The sequence below is a fragment of the Podarcis liolepis genome, assembly GCF_965112155.1.
Source record: "Podarcis liolepis genome assembly, chromosome: 14".
NCBI lineage: Eukaryota > Metazoa > Chordata > Lepidosauria > Squamata > Lacertidae > Podarcis > Podarcis liolepis.
Window position 1 is genome coordinate 1,345,701 of NC_139569.1, and position 25,272 is coordinate 1,370,972.

The 25,272-nt window shown below is 54.7% G+C and overlaps 2 protein-coding genes across 5 annotated transcripts; one reads left to right on the plus strand and one right to left on the minus strand.

Annotated features, from left to right (window-relative positions):
- Positions 1-1,013: 1,013 nt before the first annotated feature.
- On the minus strand, positions 1,014-12,541 carry TRAP1 (TNF receptor associated protein 1). Of its 4 annotated transcripts, none has more exons than XR_014518968.1 (19): positions 12,378-12,536; positions 10,858-11,013; positions 10,653-10,735; positions 9,350-9,490; positions 8,851-8,922; positions 8,480-8,640; positions 8,008-8,117; positions 7,417-7,490; positions 6,572-6,727; positions 6,254-6,374; positions 6,068-6,137; positions 3,983-4,130; positions 3,589-3,774; positions 3,280-3,418; positions 2,935-3,017; positions 2,210-2,355; positions 1,880-1,952; positions 1,111-1,395; positions 1,014-1,060 (listed from the first exon to the last, which is right to left on the minus strand). XR_014518968.1 is itself a non-coding variant. In XM_083474628.1 (18 exons), the coding sequence occupies exons 1-18, from the start codon at positions 12,460-12,462 to the stop codon at positions 1,294-1,296; spliced, it is 2,106 nt and encodes a 701-aa protein (XP_083330754.1). In that variant the 5' UTR covers positions 12,463-12,541; the 3' UTR covers positions 1,014-1,293. The 4 variants fall into 4 exon arrangements, 2 of the variants coding, with proteins under 2 accessions (XP_083330754.1, XP_083330753.1); XR_014518969.1 differs by having other exon boundaries at positions 2,935-3,020; positions 12,378-12,521; XM_083474628.1 differs by having other exon boundaries at positions 1,014-1,395; positions 12,378-12,541.
- Positions 12,521-24,136, plus strand: FAM234A (family with sequence similarity 234 member A). The gene is made up of 12 exons (XM_083474629.1): positions 12,521-12,662; positions 13,746-14,034; positions 14,129-14,248; positions 14,349-14,528; positions 17,321-17,451; positions 17,612-17,744; positions 17,889-18,030; positions 19,670-19,810; positions 20,521-20,596; positions 21,795-21,953; positions 22,430-22,535; positions 23,052-24,136. The coding sequence occupies exons 2-12, from the start codon at positions 13,779-13,781 to the stop codon at positions 23,261-23,263; spliced, it is 1,656 nt and encodes a 551-aa protein (XP_083330755.1). The 5' UTR covers positions 12,521-12,662; positions 13,746-13,778; the 3' UTR covers positions 23,264-24,136.
- The last annotated feature ends 1,136 nt before the right edge of the window (positions 24,137-25,272 follow it).

Here is a 25,272-nt window from a genome sequence, read left to right on the forward strand (position 1 = left end):
AAGGGGGAGAGACCCCCGACACACACACCATGAGGAGTCTCCCCTGCACGTCACCAAACCATTCACTCACATACATTTCCCTGCCTTTCACCTGTCAAAGCAAATCCTCAAGAGAAAATAACAGCAAGAGAAAATAACAGTGACATCTCTGCAAAGGCATTGATTGCATCAGCAAAGGGAGCTCAGCTCAGGAGCCTGAGACTCCAACAAAGGAAAACAGGGAAAGTGTCAATACCAAATGTAGCAATTCGATGATAACTGTATCCATGTAGTGGATCAATGAGAGAATGAAATTCATAGGAAATCACTCATATCAATCTTCTCAGTTCCAATGGCATTTAGGATCCAGGGAAGTGAGGTGTAAGGGTGATATCCTGCCCCGAGAGTGTCAGACAGATCGCCATCTCAATCACAATGCCTACTACCCACCCCTTAGTGGGATGGTCAAGACAAAGAGGTGTATTTGACTTGACTCCGGGACCTGGAAACTGTAAATGCTTTCCTTTGTACTGTGATGGAGTAAGTGTAAGAGACTACATTTGAGTGACAGGGGCATGCCTGGATCTCAGGTTCTACCCGAGACCACACCTTTTCTGACATATCTATGATGTCTTGATGATGCATTCTGAGATGTATTATGGAAAACTTTGAAATACAGATGTAACCCATTGATCTGGGCTTATTTCTGCTTCTGTGTTGTAGCTGGGAGCCTTGTTGCAACAATAAAGATCAGGCCTCTTGGCTGCTGCTTTGCTTCAATTTCTTGGCTGTACTCTTGTTTGACCTTCCAACCTAAGTCTGCGGAACTCACTGCTGCAGGAAAAGATCGGCTCCTTGAATCTGCCATGGGGGGGGGGGAGCTCTGAGCATGCTTAGAAGCACTTGGCCTTAATTGCCAGTACGTTTTGTGAACATTGCAGAGCCACTCTTCCCATGCGCATTGTAGAAGGGATCCAAGAACCACCCACTCGAAGACAGGCTCAGAATAAAAGCAGGGCGATACATTTCAGAACTGGGGGTTAAAAAGTCTTTACTTAGAGGTACTGCCAACACACGCAGCCTGCAGGCAAGTCCAGAAACACACACCCTGACAGCCGGCTGCGCAAACACATGTTTTGAAATAAAGGACAGTGGCTCCAGGTGGCTCAACTCTGGCCCCTCTGCTCTTTCCAATGGGCCAAGATCCGGATGTGGGAGCCCAGGCCAAGAGCCTGCCAAAAGAGCAGGCAAGCCAGGCCAAGAACCTCTCTGAAGACAGGCAGGACTGCCCCAGCTCTGCTCCAGGCAGGACTCTCAGTGCTTCTCCAGGGCTTTGGCAAGGAGCTCGTTCAGCCGGTTCACCATCGGCCGGGGGTCATCATTCAGGCCTGCTGCTATCATGGCGTTGTCGTAGATCTGTCAGTGAAGGAAGGAACAATGAAGCTGGTCAGGGTAGAGGGGGGCTACCTTGGCTTACTGTGTCCCAGGGTATAGCAGGAGCACCAATGGACAGAGGTGGGATTCTGCTCTGAATGCCAGCCAGGAGTGGGCAAGGAAAACACAACAGGAGGGGCGCATTTCCCTCAGTAGCTGCTCTCCTAGGGGGTTGGACTACATGATCCGCTTGGCCCCTTCCAACTATAATTCTATGATTCTTCTGCCCACCCCTCAAATGCTCTCAGAGAGGCCCCAAGAAATCCATGTGGGGCTGGCAGGGGGTTACACTATTCCCTGCTTGTGCAGGTGCCAGTTATTTCAGCTCCAGACATTGCAAAGGCACTGGATGCCTCCCCCACCCCTTTCCACTGCTCTCCTGAGGGCACGACGAGATGCTGGCAGTCCATGTGCCCCTCTGTGTGCCTAGGCTTCTCCCCTAAGGAGAAAGCAGAAGCCAGCTCACCTGGTCAAGCAGCATAAGGGCCAGATCTGGCTGGCTGGAACGGAGCTGGTTGAGCTTCTTGATCAGAGCGTGCCTAGCAAAGGAAGACGAAGGAGCAGCTTGAGCGCTGCAGCAGGCAGAGCGCATGGGCTTCCTTCCCCGAAGCCCCCTCTCCACCTGTGCCCAGCCCCTCTGCCCTCCTCAAGGAGAGCCCTTGCAGAGGTCCCAAAGGGAGGCATCGAAAGCAGGATGTGAGGGCGACAATGCAGTCCCCAGTGCATCACGTCCAGGGATTCCCCCTCCCCCAGGTCCAGCTCTGCCTGTCCCCCTGCCCACCCCCAAATCCAATACCCAGTATTGATCTCCAGCGTGGGCTGAAGGATCTGAGCTCGCTCCTCGGTGGTCTTGGCCAGCTGCTGCATCCGTAGGAAGTGGCGGGCAGCACCCATCTCCAGCACGGTGATCATGGCCGGGTGCATCTCCAGGCGGGGAGTCACCTGTACGGCAGCAGAAAGGAGGGGGGTGAGGTCAAGGCTAGCAGCCCCTCCTGCCTCCCCACCAGGCCCCAGGAAGCAAGCCAACCCCCCGGCTGCTGAGAGGAAATGGCAGGCCGGTACATGGGTTTGCCCAGAACAACAGCCCTTTCCAGTCATTTATGCTCTCAGCCCTTCACACAAACAGGCATCACCATCCTGACAGGTCACACTGTGGCTGCAGAAGGAGCGTCTCCACCCCCATCATTCACTGAGGTCTAGCTCCGAGGGCCTTCTGGCGGTTCCCTCCCTGCGAGAAGTGAGGTTACAGGGAACCAGGAAGAGGGCCTTCTCAGTGGTGGCACCTGCCCTGTGGAACACCCTCCCACCAGATGTCAAGGAATTAAACAACTATCTGACTTTTAGGAGACATCTGAAGGCAGCCCTGTATCGAGAAATGTTTTGTGTCTGATGTTTTACAATGTTTCATGTGCTGTAAGCCACCCAGGGTGGCTGGAGAAACCGAACAAGATGGGCAGGGTATAAAAACTGAAATTATAATTATTACTTGCCCACCTGCCCCCCCCCGCCCTGGACCCTCACCTTGATGGCAGCAACCCGTGGGCCAAGTGCATTCCTCATCCAGGCCAGGAGCTCCTCTGCAACCGAGGCACTCAGAGACTCTTCTGCTGCAGGAGGAGGAGGAGGAGGAGGAGGAACACAGTGGGATGGATCAGGGCAGGGGAATAGGAGAGAAACCCCTCAGCCACAGCCACAAAGTCCTTCCTGAGAGGGTGGGGAGTGCTGACAAGAGGTCAGCCTCTGGGACGCCTCCTGGGGTATTCCCACCCCTCCAAGATGAGTGATTCCCCACCTCCTCCAAGCTAGGAAGCCAACTCTGCTTGAAAAGGGCTCACACCCTCTTCCCGCCACAGAGCAGAAGCCCACCTGGGTGCTTCTCCTCAAACTTCTCCTCCTTGTAGTGGTCGACGACGATATCCGTCTCCACAGACATCAGCTTCTTCTTGTCAAACTCCCGGAGGTGCAGGAGGGTCAGTTCATCAAACTGCTCGTAGCAGAAGAGCACCTGCGGGGCCCAAATGGGGGGGGGGGTCCTCAGTTCCAAGGAAGGGAGGAATGACCACCACCACCACGGGCACAGGGCTTCCTCCTCTGCTCCCGGTGCCCAACCCCAAAGCACTTGCTGGGAAAGCGGCTCCCACAGGCCCCGGCTGGGGCTTTGCTTCTCCTGCTCACCTCCACGTCCTTCTTCTTCATGGCTTCGTAGTAGGGCGAGTGCTCGGCCAGGTGGCGGTTGGGAGAGCACAGGTAGTAGATGTTCCGGCTGCCAGCCTGCATGCGGCCGGCGTAGTCCGAGAGGCTGGTCAGCTGGCCAGCGGGCAGCGCCGAGGACTCATAGCGAAGCAGCTTTGCTATGTCTTCCTGCGAAGGAGAGTCCAGTCAGTCAGAGGGCAAAGGAGGCAGACACCTCACCCTTCACCAGGGCGTCCGCTGCCCAAGTAAACTGCTTCGAGGGTGTGTTTTACAATCAAATTTTATGAAATAAATGAAGTAGGTGGCATCACACCCGGTTTCCCACCTCCCTCTGGATACCTGGCAAGAATAAACCTCGCCCACCATCTCAACACACCTTGACATCCTGCTCGGCGATGGTGACAATCCCCTCGCGCATGAAGAGCCCGTAGTCCTCGAAGAACTTGGCGTACTTCTCGGGGTCCTTCTTGCTCTGCTCAATGAAGAACTTGATCAGCCTCTGCTGCAAGACTCCCCGGAGCTTCCTGCAGGACAACACCCAACATCAGAGAGACTGGGGGGGGGAGAGATAAGTGCCAGGAAGCCCCAAAGATTAAAGGAGGGGCAGGAGAGGCAGCAGAGGAAAGACTGCAGACAGTGATGGGCTGAAGCACCTCTGGCTGGGAGGAGGGTTTCTATTCTTTCCCCCCTTCACCAAAAGATTTGCCTAGGTGCCATGTGCAATCTAAGTGAAGTTGGCATTGCTCTGAAGAAATTCCGATGAAAGAACAACGGCAGGCAAAATTAATGGACTATGCAGAATTGGACAAAATGACAGGAAGGATTCAAAACCTGCAGGACCAGAGATTTACAGAAGATTGGAAGAACCATATGGACTATTTGAAGAGCAATTGTAACCAAAAAATCAGGCTAGTAGGACTACAAGAAGTTTTGTAAGGAGAAATATACGAAGTATTACAAAGCAGAAAAAGATAGAGATATTGGTTATGAGTTTGAAATGTAATAAGAAATGCATACTATGAGATTAGATTGGAAAATTTTCAGACAGGACTGATGGAAGTAAAAAAAATTGAATAAGATGTAAAAGTATGTTTAATTACTGTTGAAAATGATATGTTTAAAAACTAATAAAAATTTATATTTATTAAAAAAGAAGAAGTTGGCATTGCTCTGTGACCAAGAAGCCTCCCAAAAGCATTCGACCAATCACAGCTCTGCCTGCTGGGATCCCAATTCCTGGCATTAGCCACAACAGGTGCCCGGGCTAATGGGAGCAGGAGTCACAGCAACACTGGGAGGGCCCCAATCCCTGCCCTCTGGTGACCAAGAAGGGAGCAGGCCTGCAGGAGAAGGTTGCCAGGACCCAGCCCAAAGGAGCAGGCAGGAAAGGGGGACTCATTTTTTCTGGCAAAGGGTGTCTAAGGAGGTAACGGAAATCCCTGGGTTAAAGCTGACCGAAAGTCCAGAAGTAGCCCTGTTATCAATTTACGATGGGGGTGGAAGGATTGCAGGCAATGAAGGACTTGCTCACAAATTTATTGACAGCTGCGCAAGTTATTACAGCTAGGAAGTGGAAGGGGCAAACAGAATATAAAATAGAAGAATGGTATAAAGAGGTGTGGGATATAGCTATTAATGATACACTACCATGTGCCATTAAGGTAAGATAGGGAATGCTCAGGAGAAATGACTCTGAGGAGATATGGAGGGTGTTTGTATAATTTGTACTGTTAGAACGGAAAGTCAAACCATCGCAAGAGGTGTTGAAATTTTGGGAGGTTGGATAGTTACAATAGAATGGTCTCAGTGGTGGGGTGCACATGTTTATTCTTATTTTTTATTATTACTTTGTCCAAAAAAAAAGGAAAGGGGTGTCGTGAATTCTCCGTGGTGCTTTAGCAGAAATGCTCAGAGTTCCAGGTTCTTCGGTGCAGTATATTTATTGTGAGCTATATATACAAATATCTACAGGCTATAATACACAAGCAGTTCATATAGTCAGAGTACCTGGCTGCACCTTAAGACAAACAGGAAGACCTTTCTATCTATCTCTCTCTCTGACCACACTCCTCTGCACCACCACCTTTACTGCTGGACAGGTTTCCCTTTTAAACCAATGACAGCCAATCAACTGACAGCACACTACTGCCAAGTCATTCTGACCCAGCACTTGCATAGAAAGTATTGCAGGCTGATTGCATCACCCAGCTGCATCAGCTAGCAAACTCAAGCCTGCAGACTTGCACACAGCATTCTGTGAATCGCAACAAGGGGAACCTTGGAGGGCCACTGCCAGTCAGAGCAGCCGACACTGGGCAGGGCAGACCAACAGCCTGCCTTGGGGGAAGGTGGATCAGTGAGCGGAGCCTCACGTGCCCCCTTGGAGGCCACGGCAGAATCGCTTCCAGGAAAGCCCCAGGGCTGGAGGGACACACACGGGCACGGCCCGCAGGTAGCTCACCTGACGAGTGCGCTCTCCTGGAGCAGCTCCCGGCTGAGGTTCAGAGGGAGATCTTCGCTGTCCACGACTCCTGCACCAAACAGAGGGAGGGGCAGCGTCAGGGGGAGGAGGGGGCAAGGGGGAGCTGTTGCCCAGAAGCAACCCCCCTGCCCGCCCCAGGGCACCTGCGAAGGGGAGGGTGGCTACCTTTCAGGAAGCGGAGCCATTTCGGCAAGATGTCTGTGGCTTTGGTCAGGATAAGGACCTTGCGGCTGTAGAGAGCGACGCTGGAGCCCAGCTCCCGGCTGACGTCAAACATGGAGGGCTTCTAGAGGCACAGGAAGTCATAATAATGGTGATACTCTTTCTACCCCACCCATCTGACTGGGTTGCCCAGGTTGAAACTGGCTGTTCTGCCAGGGAGGAGGGACCCGGCTCAACCTCTCCTGGGGTGGGGCTGCCCCCCTCCTGCAGACCACCCCTCAGTGCCTCTGGAAGGCAGGGGGGTACCCCCAGGGCCCTTACCGCCTCTGGGACATAGAAGATGCTGCGGATATTGAGAGGCGCGTCTGTCTTGTAATGCAGGATGTAGCGTGGCTCGTCGTAGGCCTGAGCAATGAAGCGGTAGAACTCTTTGTGCTGCCAGTCCCCAATGTCCTTTGGGTCCAGGGTCCAGAGGGCCTGCGCAGAGGGAGGGGGAACAGGGGGGCAGAGGCTGCTGAGGCATTCAGAGGGCACAAGGACAGAGGACAGCCAATGCCATTGCTGCCAGAAGGAGTTTGGTCCAGAGGCAAGCCCAAAACACCCTCAGGCTCCAGGCAGAATAGCAAAGAGGAGCCCAGAATAATTCTCCTGCCCCCAAAGCGGACCAAGCGTGGGACTAGGAGGGCATTGGCAACCTTCTCCAAGCCACTACCCCACCCTGAAATTAAAAGGCCATGGGAAGAGGACCCAGCATTGAGAAGCATCCTCCGCTGTCCTTCTGGCAACTCACAGGAGAGAGCAAATGTTGCCCCTGTGCTCCAGAGGGGGGGGGGGCTGCTCCTCAGAGCCACTTGCACAGGACCCCCACAAAGCCCAGGGCGAAGGCAAAATCCCAGGCAGGGCTTCCGGGCCCAGAGCCTTTCCTAAGAGCCGGCTCCTCCTGACCAACACCTTGTTCTGAGCAGGGCGGAAGAGGACCGTGAGGCTTCATTTTAATGTTGTACTTTAATCTTGCTTTTAAGTTGTATTTTAATCAATTGCTTTTATACCTGGTGTTAGCTGCCCTGAGCCCGGTCTTGGCTGGGGAGGGCGGGGTATAAATAAAAATTATTATTATTATTCTGCATGTTTGGGGCCCAAGAAGCGCAAGTCTGCAGCCGCCTTACCTGCATAGCGTTGACACGTCGACCGTTGAGGAAGAGGGGGTAGCCAACAAAGTTGCTGTACTTTGTGATGACCTCTAGTGGAAGGAAGAAAGGGGTTTGATGATAAACCTTAGTCAACAGCTCTAAGACACCCGAACTCCAGAGGTGCCCACTGGCCCACCCACCCAAGGGGAGCCCAGAAACACGGTGGACCAGCCCACAAGGAAAGGAAAGGCAGCGCTGGGTGCTGTGGAGATCCTGGAATGCAGAACCGTGAGCACATTGAGGTCCACCACAGGTATGTTACACATGGAGGGCTGGAAGGGGTCAGAAAGTCCCCCCCCCAGCCCCCGCTTCTCAACCTGGCACTTAACAAGCCCAGAAGCCAGTGACAGCGAATCCATGCCATGCCAATGGTCCAACTTCAGCCAATAACTGCCCGCTTTGGGTGGCAGCTCTTTGGAGTCCTGGTCTTCACAGGAGATGCTGCCAGAGACCGAAACTGGGAGCTTGTAGGTGCAAAACCTTTCTCCCCGCTCACAGACACACACTCCCCAAGCCAACCCCCACAAGGCCACCCTGGGGAACCCCACCCAGGCGCAGGGCGATCACCTTTGACACGCTCCTCGTTGGCGAACTCCTTGCAGTCTTCCTTGAGGTGGAGAATTATTTTCGTCCCTGTTTGAACTCCAGAGGCTTCCGAGATCTCAAATGTCCCAGAACTAGGATTAGAAAACCATTTCCTTAATAACAATTTGAACAACTTATTTAACTAAAACAATAACGTTACAGTATACATATCCATGTTTGTTAACTGATGTGGTTAAACAATTTTTTTAAAGAAAAAAACAACACTAGACTGAGTTTTAGCACACATGAAATACTGATGAGTAGCCTTTGGACTATAATGCAACTTAAATAGAATACTATCTTTAGAAAGATTTTTTCTTCCAAAAGCATTTTATTTTAAAAATCCAATTTAAATTGAAAAAATCTGATTTAAATTTTTAAAAATCCAAGATTTCTGCCCGCACCATACACTTCCTCCTGCCTGCTGCCCAGGTCCCTCGGGAGCACCACTTACCCATCCGAGTGCCAGCAGTACCCAGGGCTGCCTGGCTCTGCTGACTGTGAGAAAACTTCCACCCGATCCGCCACCATGAAGGCCGAGTAGAAGCCCACTCCAAACTGGCCAATGATCCTGCTGCCGGCTTCCGCCTGGTTCCGCAACGTGTCCAGGAAGGCCTGTGAACACAAAGCCCCTTGCTTGCAGCCAGGCTGCCCTGACAGATGTCTAGCCACTTCCCAACAACTCAAAGGGGGGTCACAAACATGCCAGGTGCCAGTGCCCCCTCTCCTTGTAGCCTCAGGGACTGCTCCGCCCTGGAACTGTGGCAAGCCTAGCTGCACCCCCAGAGCCTGCGCCCGCTGCCCAAAACCCTCCTGCCCCATTACCTTGGAGCCAGACCTGGCGATGGTCCCAAGATTAGAGATTAGCTCCTCCTGGGTCATCCCGATGCCTGTGTCCTGCAGGGAAGAGAATGGCAAAGACATCTGTGTCATGTCCTGGCCCCTACTTTGGGATAGGGAGGGCAATGCTCCCCCATCTGCACAGACTCGGGCAAGAGAGACATTCCGCATCCGTGTTGTTTCTATCTGTTTATGAAAGATCGGCTCTGATCTGAGCAAAGCACCAGAAGGTTGGTCTATGGGGTCCAGCCCAAGGTCAGAAGTTAAGTCAGGGCCAAATCCCACCAGACACCAAGCTCATTGGGTAGCTGTGGCCAAGGCCACGTCTCAAGCTAGGCAGAATCCCCACACCAGTCCCCCTTGGGCCAGAGGCAGCAAAATATCTCCGGTCCAGAGACCTTCCTTGGCAGCCCTGGCCAAGGAGTAGGAACAAATAGAGAAGTCTGGGGAGTTCTAGCGCAAGTCATCCACTTGGCAGCAGTACCTGGATGGTGATGGTTCCTTGTTTGGAGTCTGTCTCAAGGTGGATTTCCAGTTCTGGCAGGATCTCCCCTTTGGACATCAGCTTGTGGCGCAATTTTTCTAAAGCATCACTGCAGTTGGAGATCAGCTCTCGGATAAAGACCTGCAGGGAGAGGCCACACTGATGCAAATGGGCACCACAGAGACAGCAGGGGAGTGGCTCTCGAGTGTGGAGCAGCGCCCCATCCCAGATGGAAGCGGGTCATGCCTTCCACCCCCACTAGCCAAAGGCAGGGGAGACTCCACACACTGTAGCCGCAGGCATCGCCTAGAGCAGAGCTTTCCAAACAGTGTGTCGTGAAACGTTAGTGTGTCAGCTGCAGTAATGCTGGTGGTCAACAAAAGAGGTTTAAAGACTGTCTCAAGGCAAATCTTTAAAAATGTAGTATAAACACCCACGATTGGGAAACCCTTGCCTGCGAGTGCTTCAACAGGAGAACAGCCTTTATCAAAGGTGTCATGGGCTTTGAAGACACTCGAACTCAAGACACAAGGGAGAAATGAGCTAAGAGGAAGGCATGCTTGGCAAATCCACTCCGTGATCAACTCCCACCCAGAATCCAATGTCCCCACTGTGGAAGGACGTAAGGATCCAGCATTGGCCTCCACAGTCCCTTACGGACTCATTGTTAAAACCGTGTTTATGGAAGACAAGCTACGAGGGATCGCCAAAGAAAAAGAAGAAGATATGTCACGTGAATGCTTCCTACACTCATCCCAGAGCTGGAAAGGGGTTAGTTTAACCTCCGGTTTGCTAGTAAAACTGAATTGCTCTGTCGTGAAATGATGCACATCTAAAAAGTGTGTCACCAACATGAAATATTTGTTGGAGCTACCCTGGATTTGCAAGCACACTGCACTGCCTGATCTGACTCCTCAAGCCTTTCAACTCACTCCCTTTCCTGGGAGCCTGTTCTGGTCCTTGCAGTTTCCAGGAGTTGGAGGGCTTCAGGGAAACTCCACGGACTATGGAGTATGCAGCTTTGAGGAAAGACATGTTGGGCAAGGCGCTACACCAGCCATATTCCCTAAGAGGTACAAGGACGGCTGCAGAACCCACTGCAGAAGGGGTGCAGCGATGCCCTCCAAATGTTTGCATTTGGGAAGTTGCTTCAAATTAAGGTGGCAGCCACTACCAGGGCTCAGAATCCCCCAACGAGTAGTTAGAGTCAAGCCAGCTCAGAAGGCATGGCCAGTGGCAGGCGCTGGCTGCAGCCCTGCAAAAGGACCCTTGGGATGCACCAGGGCAGGAGCAGCCAGCCTACCTCCTTCTCCGAGTAGAGAGAGCGGGCGACGATATCCAGCAGCTCCTTGGTCTCTGCTTGAAACTCGTGCCTGGAGGCAGAACCTGCAAGACGGAGAGGAAAGTGCTGCTGCTGCTGCTGTTCTCGGCAAAGGGTTGCCCCCTTGCCCCCCACAGCAGGGCCCAGGACAGGGCGTGGCTTGCCTCCAAGGGAGAGGGAGCCTGACCTGGGACTGCCTCGGGGTTGCTGGTCAGTCGATGCAGCGGAGGGGCCTCCTCGTCACTCTGGGCAGCTTGCGAGCTGTAACTCTTCCTGGACGCCCAGCTCAGCCCTGGAGGCAGCAGCGGAGGGGCCGGTCGGGGCAGGAGTACGGCCCTTGGACCTGAAACGGAAGAAGCATTGGGTGGTGGGCCAGGGACCCTTCTGAACGCAGAGCTTTAGAGGATGCTACCTGCTGTTATAAGAATTCTAAGGTCTCCAATATAGAATAAATGTTCATAAATGTACAAGGCAAATGCACATACTTAAGTATATACTCCACATGTCTGAAATGGTACTGGAGAGCAATCCTGAAGCCATTTTGACTCTCCCAAATTGACCTCAAATATTTCTCTGTAAGGAGGAAGGAAATGGGAGCGGCTTTCCAATGGTCTTTGGACTGTAGGGGCTGCTTACACCTCCCTGCAAATACAGTCTGGCAAGTATTTGTTAAGCTGAGCACACTATCAATACGTGTAGGGGATTCAGGAACTGAGTATTTACCATCACAAAAGAATGGACAGACTGTCCAGAAAAAGCAATCAAGTAAGACATTATCAGGTATCCTGGCAGACAGGAGAGAAGCAATACTCTCAAATTTCTGCTGCAGACCGCCTCCTTCTGTGATGTATGTATGATGTTTTCGGGGGTGATCTTGGACTACAGGGTGGGCTATTTCAAAAGTCTTTATAGAGTCCTGTGCGCCATTGTTCTGGGTCTCTCTTGTCTCCTTGCAAGGAGGGAGGGAACTCTGTTGCAACAGTTTATTCTCTGTTAACGAAGATCAGGCTTACTAGCTGCTTTGATTCTCAATATACACTGGTTGGCCTCTGCTTTCTCTAGACGTACCCCATAAGAGAATTCGAACTGTGGTTCCCAACGTGGGGTACACACCCCATGGGAGATAATTGATTTTTAAGGGTAGCAATTCAAGAAAGAGTTACAGTGGTACCTTGGGTTAAGAACTTAATTCGTTCTGGAGGTCTGTTCCTAACGTGAAACTGTTCTTAATCTGAGGTACCACTTTAGCTAATGTGGCGTCCCGCTGCCACCAAGCAATTTCTGTTCTCATCCTGAGGCAAAGTTGTTCAGCCGAGGTACTATTTTTGGGTTAGCAGAGTCTGTAACCTGAAACATCTGTAACCCGAGGTACCACTGTATTAACAGTGAATGGCCTTTTAGGCTTCCTCCGCGTGAACAGGAATTCACTTTTTGAATAATAATGAGGAGAAGAATAATTAAACGGGGATCAGGATTTGAGAGATGCTTAGGTGGGGCACGGCCAAAAAAGCGTTGGCATCCCCTGAATTAGACGTCTTTTTCTTGTGACGCCGCCCCCGGGGCTCCCCGGACCAGATCCGCGGCGGGGACGGGCATGGCGCGGCCTGCGGGGTCAGAGGGGGCGGGGGTCGCGAGGTCACGCGGCGCCCAGGGAGGCAGCTGCCGCCGCCGCCTCCTGGGGCCTCGCCAGGGCCCGGCCTCCCTCACCTGCTCCCGCCGCCGCCGCGGCTCCCGGGCGGACCAGGAGGCGGAGGAGGCATCGCCCGCCGCGCAGCACCTCCAACCTCGCCATCGCGATTCCCCTCACGCTGACCCGACTTCCGGCGCGGAAATAGCGTCACGCGAGACGTAGCCGGCGCTCTCGTGACGTCAGTGCGCCTCAGCCCCGCCCCCCTCGCCAGGCGCCGGAGCGAGGCGCATGCGCTCTTCCGGCGCTCGCCAGGCCCCGCCCCTCGGCCGGACCGGTCGGAAGGAGCGCCTGCGCCCCCCGAGGTAAGCCGTGACGGCGCCCCTGGGCATGTGCAAAGCGCCACCAGGAGCGGGGCAGGGGGCGCTGGAAGGAACCCCGGGCGTGGAGGCGGAGGGAGGGCGCCGTCGAGGCTGCCGAGGGGCTCCGGGCCCGGCTCCGCCTGGGCGCCCCTTTCGCCTTCCGGGCTCCGGACTACAGCTCCCAGCAGCCCCGGCAGGCCGGCCCCACAGGGGGATCATGGGAGTCGTAGTCCGAAGGCCTGCAGGGCCCGGGGGGGCGGAGGCGGAAGAATTCCCCCCCCCCGCCGCAAGGAGCCCGCCTCCTCCGGGCGCGACACTCCCAGCCCGGGACGCCCCCCGGTGCCTCCGCGGTCCCGATCCGGGGGCTCCGTCGGCGGCAGAGGATTGGGCCCGTTCCTGGAGGAGGAGGACGCTGCTGGGGGCGGCTAGGCATGACTGAGCCGCCTCGAGCAGCAGAGACCATATTATCATTTCACCACTATTGCCGCGATGACTGTTATTAACTATTTCAACCCATATGACGACTATAATTATTAATTATTTTATTAATTATATTAAATATAAATATATTATTTGTAGGCACAGCTCATGCTCTAGAATAAAATAGCTTACTAGGGAAATGCCGAAGTTGCCCTTTGGGGTGCCTCAGGGTCAATTTCTATGGTAGCCCATATGGTTGTACGGGTGTATGTATGTATCTCAATTTCAACTCATGAGCTTTTGCTGCAATCTGCTCTGATTGTATATTTTATCTTTATGAACGCTGTTTTTATTTGTGTTGTGCAAGCTGGTCTTTGACCGTAATAAATTATCTATCTAATATAATTGTATTAATTATGTATTATAATTATTAATTATATTAATTATAATTATTAATTAATTAAAAAACAACTGTGCACAAATGAATTCTGTGCGAACCCCACAAACTGTAGCAATGAAAGCACCGCTCTGAACGCTGTTTGCTGGGCAAGGCAAGAGGGCTGTTGTCCTGCTTGCAGGTTCCCCGCAGGCGTTGGGTTGGCCGCTGTGGGTCTGGGCCAGGGCAGCATTTGTTTGGCCTGATCCAGGCCCCCTTGTGTGCAGCAGGATCCGAGCTCCTTCCCCAAAGAGCCAGCTAGGATGGAGAACAAAGACCTGGAAGCCGAGATCCACCCGCTGAAGAACGAGGAGGGCAAGGGTCCCGAGGGCCTGGCCAACTGCACCCAGAAGGAAGCAGCCCCCAAGAAGCTGAAGCGGCTCTCGCGATGGCGCACAGCAGCCTTCTTCCTCTCCCTCTTCCTGTGCCTCACGGTGGTGTTTGCCTTCTCCTTTATCATCCCGTGCCCAGTGAGGCCCATTTCCCAAAGGATGTGGAGCAGAACTTACGAGGACGCAGGTGAGTGCGTGGGCGCAGGGGCCGCAGCCGCTCCTGGGGGCCCATGGGTGCTTGCGGCCCATCGCTGAAGCCCCCCATTCTGGCCTCTTTGCAGCAACCTACGCGTTCCTGGCCTTGCAGGACGTCAACAAGGACCGGGTCCAGGATGTCCTCTTTGCCTTCAAGGCTGCCAGTGCCGGCAGCAACAGCACAAACAGCTCTTGCGCCAGCCAAGGTGAGGGTTCCTGGGCTTGGGCGGCTCTGCAGAGGCTGCTCCTTGGGGGAGAGAGGGGAGGAGGCCGCAGGGGCTGAATGGGCTGCTCCTCTTCCTCCAGGCTTGGCCTCCCCCTGTGCCTTCCTGGCCGCTCATTCGGGCACCAACGGCAGCACGCTCTGGCAGAGGCCTGTCGCCCAAGAGCTCCTGCTGATGGACTGCTCCGGGGAGCAGGATCACACCCCAGCCTGCCTCATTGTAGGGGAGCCGGACATCCTGGCAGCCATCGACCTGGAGACAGGTAGGCAGGTGTCCAGCAGCCCCTTGCCCAGAGCGTCACGGCAAGAGGCATGCAGGCAACCTTCCTGGCGCGATGAGGGGGTTGGGGGTGGTCTTGCCAAAGGCAAGGTGGTTTCTTTCAAATGAGATTCATGAGCAATACAAAATACGCAAGCGAGTGAGAAGATTTTAAAAAATTGTTCTAAAACAGCAAGCAATATAGTGGTAAAAGGTAAAGGTACCCCTGCCCGTACGGGCCAGTCTTGCCAGACTCTAGGGTTGTGCGCTCATCTCACTCTAGAGGCCGGGAGCCAGTGCTGTCCGCAGACACTTCCGGGTCACGTGGCCAGCGTGACAAGCTGCATCTGGCGAGCCAGCGCAGCACACGGAACGCCGTTTACCTTCCCGCTGGTAAGCGGGCCCTATTTATCTACTTGCACCCAGGGGTGCTTTCGAACTGCTAGGTTGGCAGGCGCTGGGACCGAACGACGGGAGCACACCTCGCCGCGGGGATTCGAACCGCCGACCATGCGATCGGCAAGTCCTAGGCGCTGAGGTTTTACCCACAGCGCTACCCGCGTCCCTAATACAGTGGTACCTCGGGTTAAATACTTCATTCGCTCCGGAGGTCCGTTCTTAACCTGAAACTGTTCTTAACCTGAGATACCACTTTAGCTAATGGGGCCTCCTGCTGCTGCCATGCCACCAGAGCACGATTTCTGTTCTCATCCTGAAGCAAAGTTCTTAACCTGAAGCACTATTTCTGGGTTAGCGGAGTCTGTAACCTGAAGCGTATGTATCCCGAGGTACCACTGTATATAAATAGCAAGCATGCACTTCAATCTGCCACTTGGAAACCCTCAAGAAGCGGCGAAGCGACTCCCCCAGGTAGCCTCAGTTTGCAGGGCCCTGCAGCCGATCAGTCCGTGCACGAGCTTCAGAAAAACTGCCCAAACTCTCCCATTTATAGATAGCCACCCCCTCCCAATGCCTCACTTTCTCAAAACAATGTCCAACAGCAAAGAAGGTACCCAGCATTATTTTGGGATGCGTCCAAGGGAACGGGGGCAATTGGCAGGCCCCCAGCTGGCTCCAGCCCACCGGCCGGCAGCCGAGCGAACTCTGGTCCTTGGATCAGCATGTAACTGCGACCCGAGCTTCAGAAGCTGGCCATGCAAGCCAGCAGAGATAAGAACTCTTCGCAACGGAAGGGCAGAGAGAGGCTGTGTAAAGCGTATTTACAGGCATTTTATTCAGCATCAGGACAGAGAAAAAACATGTCTGCTCCCCTTCATGTCCAAGCAAACAGCATAAGCAAAAGCTAAACACACAACGGAAGTTCCCAGCAGGCTGTGCTGGAATGTAAACAGGCATGTGACACACAACAGTCATGCCTGTTCCTCTTAAGGTGGAATGGAATATCGTAACCCGTCCTCCACAGCTGATTAAGGGAGCTGCATGTGGGGCTTCTCCCAATGTTCCCAGGACATTAAAGACTGTTCTCACACCATCAAAAAACTGAACAAGAGCGAGGGAGGGGGATGGAACAGAGGAGGCAGGAAGGGCTCTGTGTCACTAGCTCCTCAATACCTTTTGTCTTCCGGGTGCATTTCCCATATGGGGGGGGGGTGTCCATTCTCATGAAGGTGTGAAGAGCACCCTGTCAGGAAATCTTGCCTCTCAGGAGAAACTGGCCACTCTCCAGGCACCCGGCTTGATCTCCTGTTGACCTCCCTGTCTGCATTCCCGAGCAGGATCCAGGCTAGGTCACGATCGGCGAGCCTCCTCAAGCGTGACAAGAACACACCACTCTTCCCTGCCCCCCCCCCCAGCAGGGGAAAGAGATAGACAGAAATGTATTTACATGCCTTTATTTCTGTCTTTGCAGCATTACAGAGAAACACGTCTGCTCTCTTCAAACTCCATCAGCGGAGAAACAAACTCCACCTCCTGTACTTCCTGTACAGGTCAAATTACACTCTGAGCTAAATCCGCTGCTCAGCACTGTGAATAGACTGTCCCTCTGTTCCCACGGAACAGTCCCAACATTCCCATCATGTTTTGCTTTCCAGCTAGCTGCAGCTCGCTGCTGCATTGCATCCATATCGTAACACACCCATCCCACTGATTGGGCACCTTTGCATCCTGCAAGTGGGCTGGCGCTAAGTTAACTGGACACAGCTTTGTTCTGGGCAGCAACAGTGAGATTCCGTTCTGCTCAGACAGACGAGAGCTGCCTGCTGGATCAGCCCCAGGAGGGATCAGCGACTGAGTGGCCACTTGAGTCTAATTCCGTGAGCTCCGCTCTGCGATTGGGTGCCAGAGGCTGCTCCGCTGCCGTCCACCTTTACGCCAAAGCCAGGAGAGCATTGGAGCTCCTGTCTTCTCCTCCCTGGCCCAAATAGGACTAATTTAGCCAGCTAGCCCTGGTGATCATCTAATGTTTATTGGATGGGTTTTCCCCTTAAATTGATTTTTGGATTTCTGAATTTATTGCTATCCACGTTTTATACTGTCTTTTATGCTGTTTTTTGTTGCATCAATTGTTTTAAATTTGTTGTTGGCCACTCTGAGCCCGGTTTTCTGAACCGGGAAGGGCGGGGCATAAATAAAAAATTATTATTATCATTTCTATTCTAGCCCATATTCTGTGTTCCAAACAGAAAGTGGGCAAGAGGGAAGGAAAGGCAGAGTTGTGGCCGGGAGTGTGAATTGGCTGCCATGGCCAAGGCCCCCAAAATGCTGGGAACTGTGGTTCTTTGTCCCCTTCCTCCCCTCACCCCACGAGGCCCTTGCTTCCTTCTTATTCCTCAGGCCAGACTCTCTGGAATGAGGCTGCCGACCTCGGGCCTAATTCGACAGTGCTGAGTCCATTGCTGAAGATCCCAGATGTCGACGGAGACAGCACTTCTGACCTTTTGGTCTTCACTGAGACGGGAGAGGAGGTGAGCTTAAATAACTATAGATAACTATAGCGAGGAAACTTGGCATTTCTTCAGCATTGCCATGCAAGCCTCTTTAAGACTGGGCTGGCAGTGGCGGCGGCAGGATAGCTCAGCTTCCTCCCCAGGCGTGAGAATCCCATGGCCTTCGTTTGCTCTGCAGATTCAAGCCCACTTCTATTCAGGGAAACATGGCACCCACATTGGATCCGTTGGGACCTTGCATCTTCCGGGAAGAGTCGGCCACCTCATGCAAGTCACTCCGAAGGGCTCCCACTACGTGCTGCTGTACACAGGTGAGTCCTTCCCCCTCCGGAGTCTTGGCCCAGGGGTCCCTCCCGAGGGCGGGGTCCTCTATGGAGAAGGGCTGTCCTGAGACAATCTTTGGAGTCTGGCGAAGACGCTGCTGCTTGGCTCACCCAACTCCCTTCCTCCCTCAGCAAAGGCCCTTTACGCCTACTCTCTGAAAGCGCTGTGCCAGATGGCGTTCATCTCTCCTGCCCACAGCAGCTCTGGTCTGACGGAAGATCCACTCTGGGAGATGGCGATCGACAGCGCCACGCGCCAAATCACCTTGCTCAGGTACCGCTTGTAGGACTTCCAGCAGCGGCGGGAGGCAGGGTTGACCATTGGGAGGCCTGGGGAGAATACGTAGCTGTCAGAGCTGCTCCCAGATCCTAGCTCACACAGGATCACGCTAGCCAGCGTTCACTTTATAAAAGTCTTTATTGAGTTACAGTTTCCATTCTCAAGCTGCCGCGTGCAGCTCTACGTCTTATAAGCTAGACCGGCGAAGCTCCGTCTGAGTCTCCGCCCCTTGTACACCAACTTAATACCCTAGCCTTACTCCACCTTTTCCGCCTGACCGTTCTTCTCTGGGGCCCTCTGCCCCCCGTGGTCTCTTCCTTCCTGGACTCTTCTGACGCTGACCCCCCGGGGCCCTTCTGTCTCCTTGCGTCGGGCTTTAGGACCTGGCTCCCTTTCCGGGCTGCTTACTGCGCCGCCTTCCTGTGCATTTGAACTTGGCGCGCGTGCCCAACCTTCCACTTTCCGCTTGACCGTTTCTTCGCTCCCCGATGGAGGTGTGGCCACTCCTGACTCATGCCCTCCCCCCTGCTGCGAGCTGCCAGAGCTCGATACTTGGCGCCCTTCCTCTCCACTGCGCTCTGTTGGGGACGCTGGCCCCGATTTCCAACTGCTGCTCTCTGAACCCCCTCTGGACCCTTCTTCCTGGGGTGTCCCCCTAGGCTCCCCCCTTGCTCTGGCCACTGGCGCTCCTTTCTGTGAATCTTCTGATTCACTGGAAAGACTCGGAGATCTCGGATCGTCGTCATCACTCATCTTTTCTTCGGACTCCTCCCCCTCGCTCTCTGTTTCCTCCCTTTCCCTCGCCTCTGCTCCTGAACCCCTGACAGTAGCGTTCAGAGCAAGCCGGGTGGGAACTTGGGAAGAACTCAGTTCATAGGAAGGGCCACGTCTGAGAGCAGCAAGTGGGGTTGAGAGAGAGAGGTGGTGTTGCTGTGAGCCAAAAAGTTGCCAGTTCAGTTGGTGACCTTGTATTAGGAAGCCCCAGTGCTTTGTTTCTTTAAAAATGTTTATGGGTACTCTCATTTTGACTCAAGAAAACCACCATTTTATAGTTCAAACTGGGAAAAATAAATACAGTAAAGGGACAAAAGTAAGGTGGTACCTCTGGTTGCAAACGGGATCCGTTCCGGAGGCCCGTTCACAACATGAGCAGAACGCAACCCGTGTCTGTGCATTCGCGAATCGCAATTTGCCACTTCTGCGCATGCTTGTGACGTCACTCGCTTCCGTCTGAGACTCAGGAAATGCCATGACAGGAAACAAGGTTGCCATCGGAGGGAGCAACGGAACTGATGATGCACCGTGCTAGAGGAGAAACTAATTTTTTAAGTATCTTCTTATGTTAGATTCACAAAATGTTTAGGGGTATGCGTACCCCCAGAAAAAAAGCACTGGGAAGCCCCCACCTGTAATACAGAAATACTGGCCCACCTCGCATGGTTGTTGTAAGTTCTACAGAGAAGAAGGTGCTTCTTTCCCTTTGTCAGAAGAGCCCGTCTTCTGGGGGGTCAGGAGAGCAATGGGAGTCTCCCCCCGCCAGCCTCCTCTTGCCCTCATTGGTGTCAGCTGGCACAAGTGCCCCCTGCAGGCCCAGCTGAGCAATGACCAGCGCTCTTGGTCCCTCCCTGTTTAGCACGGGAGAAATCCACTACCTGACAAAGATGCCTGTGTCTTCGAGCGCCGATTTTCTGGTTTCAAGATCGAACATGATTGAGCTGGTGGACGGGCAGCACTTGGGCTCGATGTGGGTCACAGAGACACCCCACATCCTAAGGTAAGGGGTGCCAGCTTCTGCCAACAACCATGACCTGCGAGGTCCGACTCTGGCTTGTGCCTCGTCCTCCGTGGCGCAGGGAGAGAGGCCTGAGCTGTGACTTTGCACGGGAGGGAGAGGGAAAAGGAGGGCAGACCAGCCGGTAGTTTTGCCATGTGTGAGGCTCTGAGCAATTACCGTATTTTTTGCTCTATAAGACTCACTTTTTCCCTCCTAAAAAGTAAGGGGAAATGTGTGTGCGTCTTATGGAGCGAATGCAGGCTGCGCAGCTATCCCAGAAGCCAGAACAGCAAGAGGGAGCGCTGCTTTCACTGCACAGCAATCCCTCTTGCTGTTCTGGCTTCTGAGATTCAGAATATTTTTTTTCTTGTTTTCCTCCTCCAAAAACTAGGTGTGTCTTGTGGTCTGTTGCGTCTTATAGAGTGAAAAATACGGTAATTACAGGTGGACTTCGTAGCCCAGAGGAATTTGCCAAGAGTGCTCCTGAGCGCAGGCAGAATGCCCAAGGGAAGAGAAGGGCTTATGCAACTGGGAAGGGAGCGGGGGCTTCCCCACAGCTTTCTGGAGATAAATCCCTTTCTCCGCTTCCCTCTTTAACCAACGATTTCTTCCCCCTTTTCTGGAAGGGTGGGGTGGAGGAGGGAGAGGTCCAGTGTGCCGGTCAGGGCTGCTGGGAACGGCTCATTCAGCTCCTCATCTCCCTCTTGCAGCGAACCTGTGCTTGGAGCCTACAGGCCAGACGAGGTCGACGTTATCGTTATGAGCAGAGACTCTTCCAGGAAGAAGGTTTGTTTAAAGGCCCACAGCCACATGGAGTCCCTTGCAGCAAAGGAAGAGTTTTATGATTCGTTTCTTTTATCAATTAAATTCAAATGCCGCCTTCACCTGAGGGTCACAGGGTGGTTTACCGGGGGAAAAAGAACAGCCCTGATCAGGAAAGTTTTTAATGTCTGGCATTTTATTATTATTTTTTATTTTGCTGGAAGCTGCCCAGAGTGGCTGGGGAAACCAGCCAGGTGGGCAGGGCATAAACAAGAAAATCATCTTCATAAAAATGCACAGCACAGTAGCAAGCAAGAATAATGCCTTCTGCCCCCCCTGGGGCCCTGCCCCCCCCCCAATTAAAAAGGCCATAGAGGAATGTTTTTGCCTGGTGCCGAAAGACACATGAAGCAGGCGCCAGGCAAGCCTTTCTGGCGAGAACATCCCACAAACGGAAGACACCGCGAAAAAGGACTGTCCTTGTGTTGCCACCCTCCAGACCTCTTGTGAAGTAGGGGCGTGGGGCACAGAAAGAAGGGCCTGGGGTGACAGTCGCAGGGTCGCTTGGGGCATTGAAGGCTTTTAAACCAGTCCTTTGAATTGGGCCCCAAAACTGATTGGCAGCCAGTGCAGTTGGGCCAGAGTTGGCAATACATGCTCAGACCGCCTTGCCCTGCTGAGCATCGTGGCCACTGAATTCTGCACCAGCTGAAGTTTCCAAAGCTGCTTCAGAGGCAGTCGCAGGTCTGCCGCATTGCAGTAACCTAACCTGGAGGTTACAGGAGGACAGATGACAGAGTTTAGGCTGTCCCAGTGCCAAAGCTGAAGGAGGCCCCAAGTGACAGCAGTGCACCCAGGAGGACCCCAAGTCGCGTACCTGCTCCTTCAGAGAGAGAGTCACCCCCTCAAAAGTGCCACCTCCCACCCTCAGGACTTTGGTGGCTCCTTAAAGATGAGCAAATCTGGTGAAGGAGGGTCCGCTTAATCAGATCCGAAGTTATAGACAGGTGTGCATTTTATAGGTGTGATGGTTAGGCTTGGTCCTGGCCTGCCCTGGAGCAGCTTCTGGGTGCTGAGAGCCTTTGCCTCGCCCATCACCCCGTGGCAGAAGCACCCGGAGCAGGGGCTGCAGAGGGCAGCCTGCTTGGGGGCAGGGGCTGCAGAGAAGAGCGCTGAGGACCTGAGAAGGCAGCACCCTCTAAGGCGGGCCTCTTCCCCGCAGGTCATGGTCATGGAAGGCACCTCCGGCGACATCGAGTGGGAGGCCGGCCTGCAGCTGCTCTCAGGCGCCGACAGCCCCCGGCCGGCCACCCCGTCCACCCTCGACCGCAGATCGGTCTTCCTCTTCTGGGGCCAGTACCAGAGGGACGCAAACGGAACGGTGAGTGGAGGGTGGCATGCTGTAGCAGGAAGGGAATGCAAAGAAACTGTTCCTTCTGCCAGCTGGCTTTGGACGGGGGGGGGGGTAGCAGAATGGAATTTGCCTTTAGGAATCTCTAGCTCAATTGGTAAAGCCTGAGACTCCTAATCACACGGTCATCGGTTTGAGCCCCACGTTGGGCAAAAGAGTGGACTTTGCATGCAGTTGGAGAACGCCAGCCTCCCCACAGATCTGGCTTTGTGTGCCTGGGGCAACGGTCACACTGGCACAGGGTTGCCCCGGTGCCCCTGCCCCTCTCCTCTGCCACCGCATAACAGAATCGCCTTCCCTAATTGCCACAACCTCGCCAGCACACATTTCATGCAGGGAATGTGCTGCCTCCGTGTGTTATGGGGGGCCTTGCTGGCGGGGCCTGCTCTGCGCAGTTTGCCCTTGCCTGGTGCCTGGGCTGCAGCTCTCTTCTCTCTTGGCACCAGGGGTCCTGGGACGGCGCCCAGCAGCAACTGTACCTGTTCCACCCCGCCTTGCCCAATGTCCTCCTGGAGACGAGCAACGTCACGGAGCACATCGTGGCCTTTGAGGGTAAGTCGGTGTCACAGTCCGGTTCACGGGCGATCGAAGTCCCGGCAGGGGATGTCAGGACCGGGGGCAAGATGGCGGGATGGGAGCAGGAATGGGTGTCCAGAAGCCAGGATTCAGGAAGTCAAGGGTCTGAGGGTCAGGAAGCCAGGAGTCAGGAAGCCAATGGTCCCAGGATCCGGAAGCAAGGAGTCAAGAAGCCAAACGCAGCAAGGCAGTAAGCGTGTTGCTGTGGCAAAAAACCGAAGGGAAATGCTGACCTTATATCCCTTCCCGGCTTTTGCCACCAGGTGCTGTGAGTTACCAGTCGGCCTCACCTGTGTGGTCGCGCCTTGCCTCTTCCGAACAAACTTAGGAAGGCCCCAGTCCTGCAGAGTCCTATTGGTCACAGGGCCTGGCTCCTGCACACACTCCTGACAGTCAGGGGCCTCCTCATGCTGGCGGGGCGGCTTCGAGGAGGAGGAGGCTGCCGCTGCCGCTGCTGCCTACCCCCAATCCTTCACCCTCTTTCACTTCCAGGGGTGCTCTTTGAGCGGAGCCGCCACGCCTGCTACGTGCTCCTGACGGGGCCCCAGGTAGGGCAGGCCCCCGGGCAAGTGATGCTCTCGAAGTGGAAGCTGAAGGAGGCCATCGCCGGCAGCCGCGTGATCTGGCTCAACCAGGTGGTGCAGAACAGCGAGCAGAGCGTCCGGGAGCGCTTCCTCAGGATGAGGTACCGCAGCCCCCAGTGAGCACCGGCAAGGCTGGGGTGCAGGGAGAGGACGACCCCGGAGGACCCGAGGCCGGCAGAAGGCCGAGAAGAGCCACCGCGAGGCTGACGATGGGCAGGGCTGGCATGGCAGGAGGGGGCAGAGGCGGCCTTCCCAGCGCTGCTCCTCGCCCGCATCCAGGGCCCTTTCCCTTGGGGATCCTGCTGCAAAGGCCACCTCTCTCTGTCTTTGTGGAGGCCTGGATTGGGGGGCAAGCAAGCAGGTGGCCCCTTGACTGGCACTGGAAGGCTCCCCCACCAATGGACTCTCCTGGGGGGGGCTCAGCAGCCCACACTTCACTGGGGTTGATGTCTGCAGCCCCCCCCTCCCTTGGCTGCCCAGCTCCTCCTTCCTCCCTCTCGCTGCTGCCTCCACCGGCTGGGAGCCAGCAGGGAACCAGGGAGTCGTTTGGGGGTGGGGGCCTTGGGAGCTCAGTGGGACCCTGGCCTGCAGCGCTCAGGGGCAGCAGCCTGGGGGGAGGCGGTGGGGCTCTCCCTCACTGCCCCTTCCCCAGGCACCTGCCTTGCCACCCTGCTGGCCTTGGCTTCAGGCCCCACTTGGCGCAGGGAGGAGGAAGGGGGTTGGCTGCTTTGCACGGGGAAGGGCCCGAAACCCGCCCCCCACAGCATCCTTTGCCCAGGCGGCCCACCCCCCACCGCCAGGACTGGAGCCGACGGGGCTGCTTTTCCGCCTTTGGGGATTTCTCAGAAGGTTTTTCCTTTGGGCTTTGGTGGTGGTGGTTTCGCACACAGGGCCACCTCCTGCCCCTGAGGAGGTGGGGACTTGGCCAGCTCGCTGCTGCTGCTGCTGTTGCTGCTACTGTGGTTTCAATAAATCCTGGTTCCTTGTCCACAACCTCCGTTTCCCGTCTGTCTCAGGGCTCCTGCATCTGGTCGCCAGAATGAGCTGGGCCCCCAAACCTGTGGCATTCACTTGGGGGGGGGGAGGAAGTAGGCGCAATGGGCAGAGGCCCCTCCTCTCAACATGCTCTCCCCCTGCACATGCACTCTTGGGGATGAAGAGGCCGTGGCTCGCTTGCACCCCAGGCCCAAATTCAAATCCTCCGGACTGGCAAGGAGAATCCAGTGACCTGGTTCTATGCCAAATAAATCCTGCTTGGGGGGTGGGGGTTTCAAAGAGAGACCTCTGTGTGGCAGGCAGCCCCCTCCTTCGCTCCAATAAGCCCTTAGGTACCTGAAAGCGACTCTTGACACAAGAGGGGAGCGTTTGCATTCTTGCCAAGTCCTGGGTTGGCCGTGCCCTTGCCTCCTCCTGGGCTCAGGCAAGCAAGAGGACCTCTGTGCTTCAGCAGACTTTTCCCTGTGCAGGTTTTCAGTGAGGAATCGGTTTGCTTTCTGCCAAGAAAGGGCGTTGGTCCCTACGGCCTGCTGCTGCCTACGCTGCCAGGCAGGAGTCGTCCAAGGAGCCAGAGCTTGGCTGGGAGAGGCTGACGGGAAAGGGCTTCTGCATGTCAAGCAGCCGCTCTGCTCCTGCACTTAGTTCCACGCTGCACCCCCTGGGAGCAGGAGCTGGAGGAGTCCCTCCGTCAAGGCTGCTGCAATTAATCCAGAATGCAGCATCCAGACTGGTGACTGGGAGCAGCCGCCGGGACCACATAACACCGGTCCTGAGAGATCTGCATTGGCTCCCAGGACGTTTCCGAGCACAATTCAAAGTGTTGGTGCTGACCTTGAAAGCCCTAAACAGCCTCAGCCCAGTAGACCTGAAAGAGCGTCTCCACCCCCATCGTCCAGCCCAGACACTGAGGTCCAGTGCCGAGGGTCTTCTGGCAGTTCCCTCATTGCGAGAAGCGAAGCTATAGGGAAGCAGGCAGAGGGCCTTCTCGGTGGTGGCGCCTGCCCTGTTGAACGCCCTCCCACCAGATGTGAAGGAAATACCGTATTTTTCACCCCATAGGACGCACCGGCCCATAGGACGCACCTAGTTTTTTTGGGGGGGGATTATTTTTTCCCCCAGGTGCACTGTGCTAA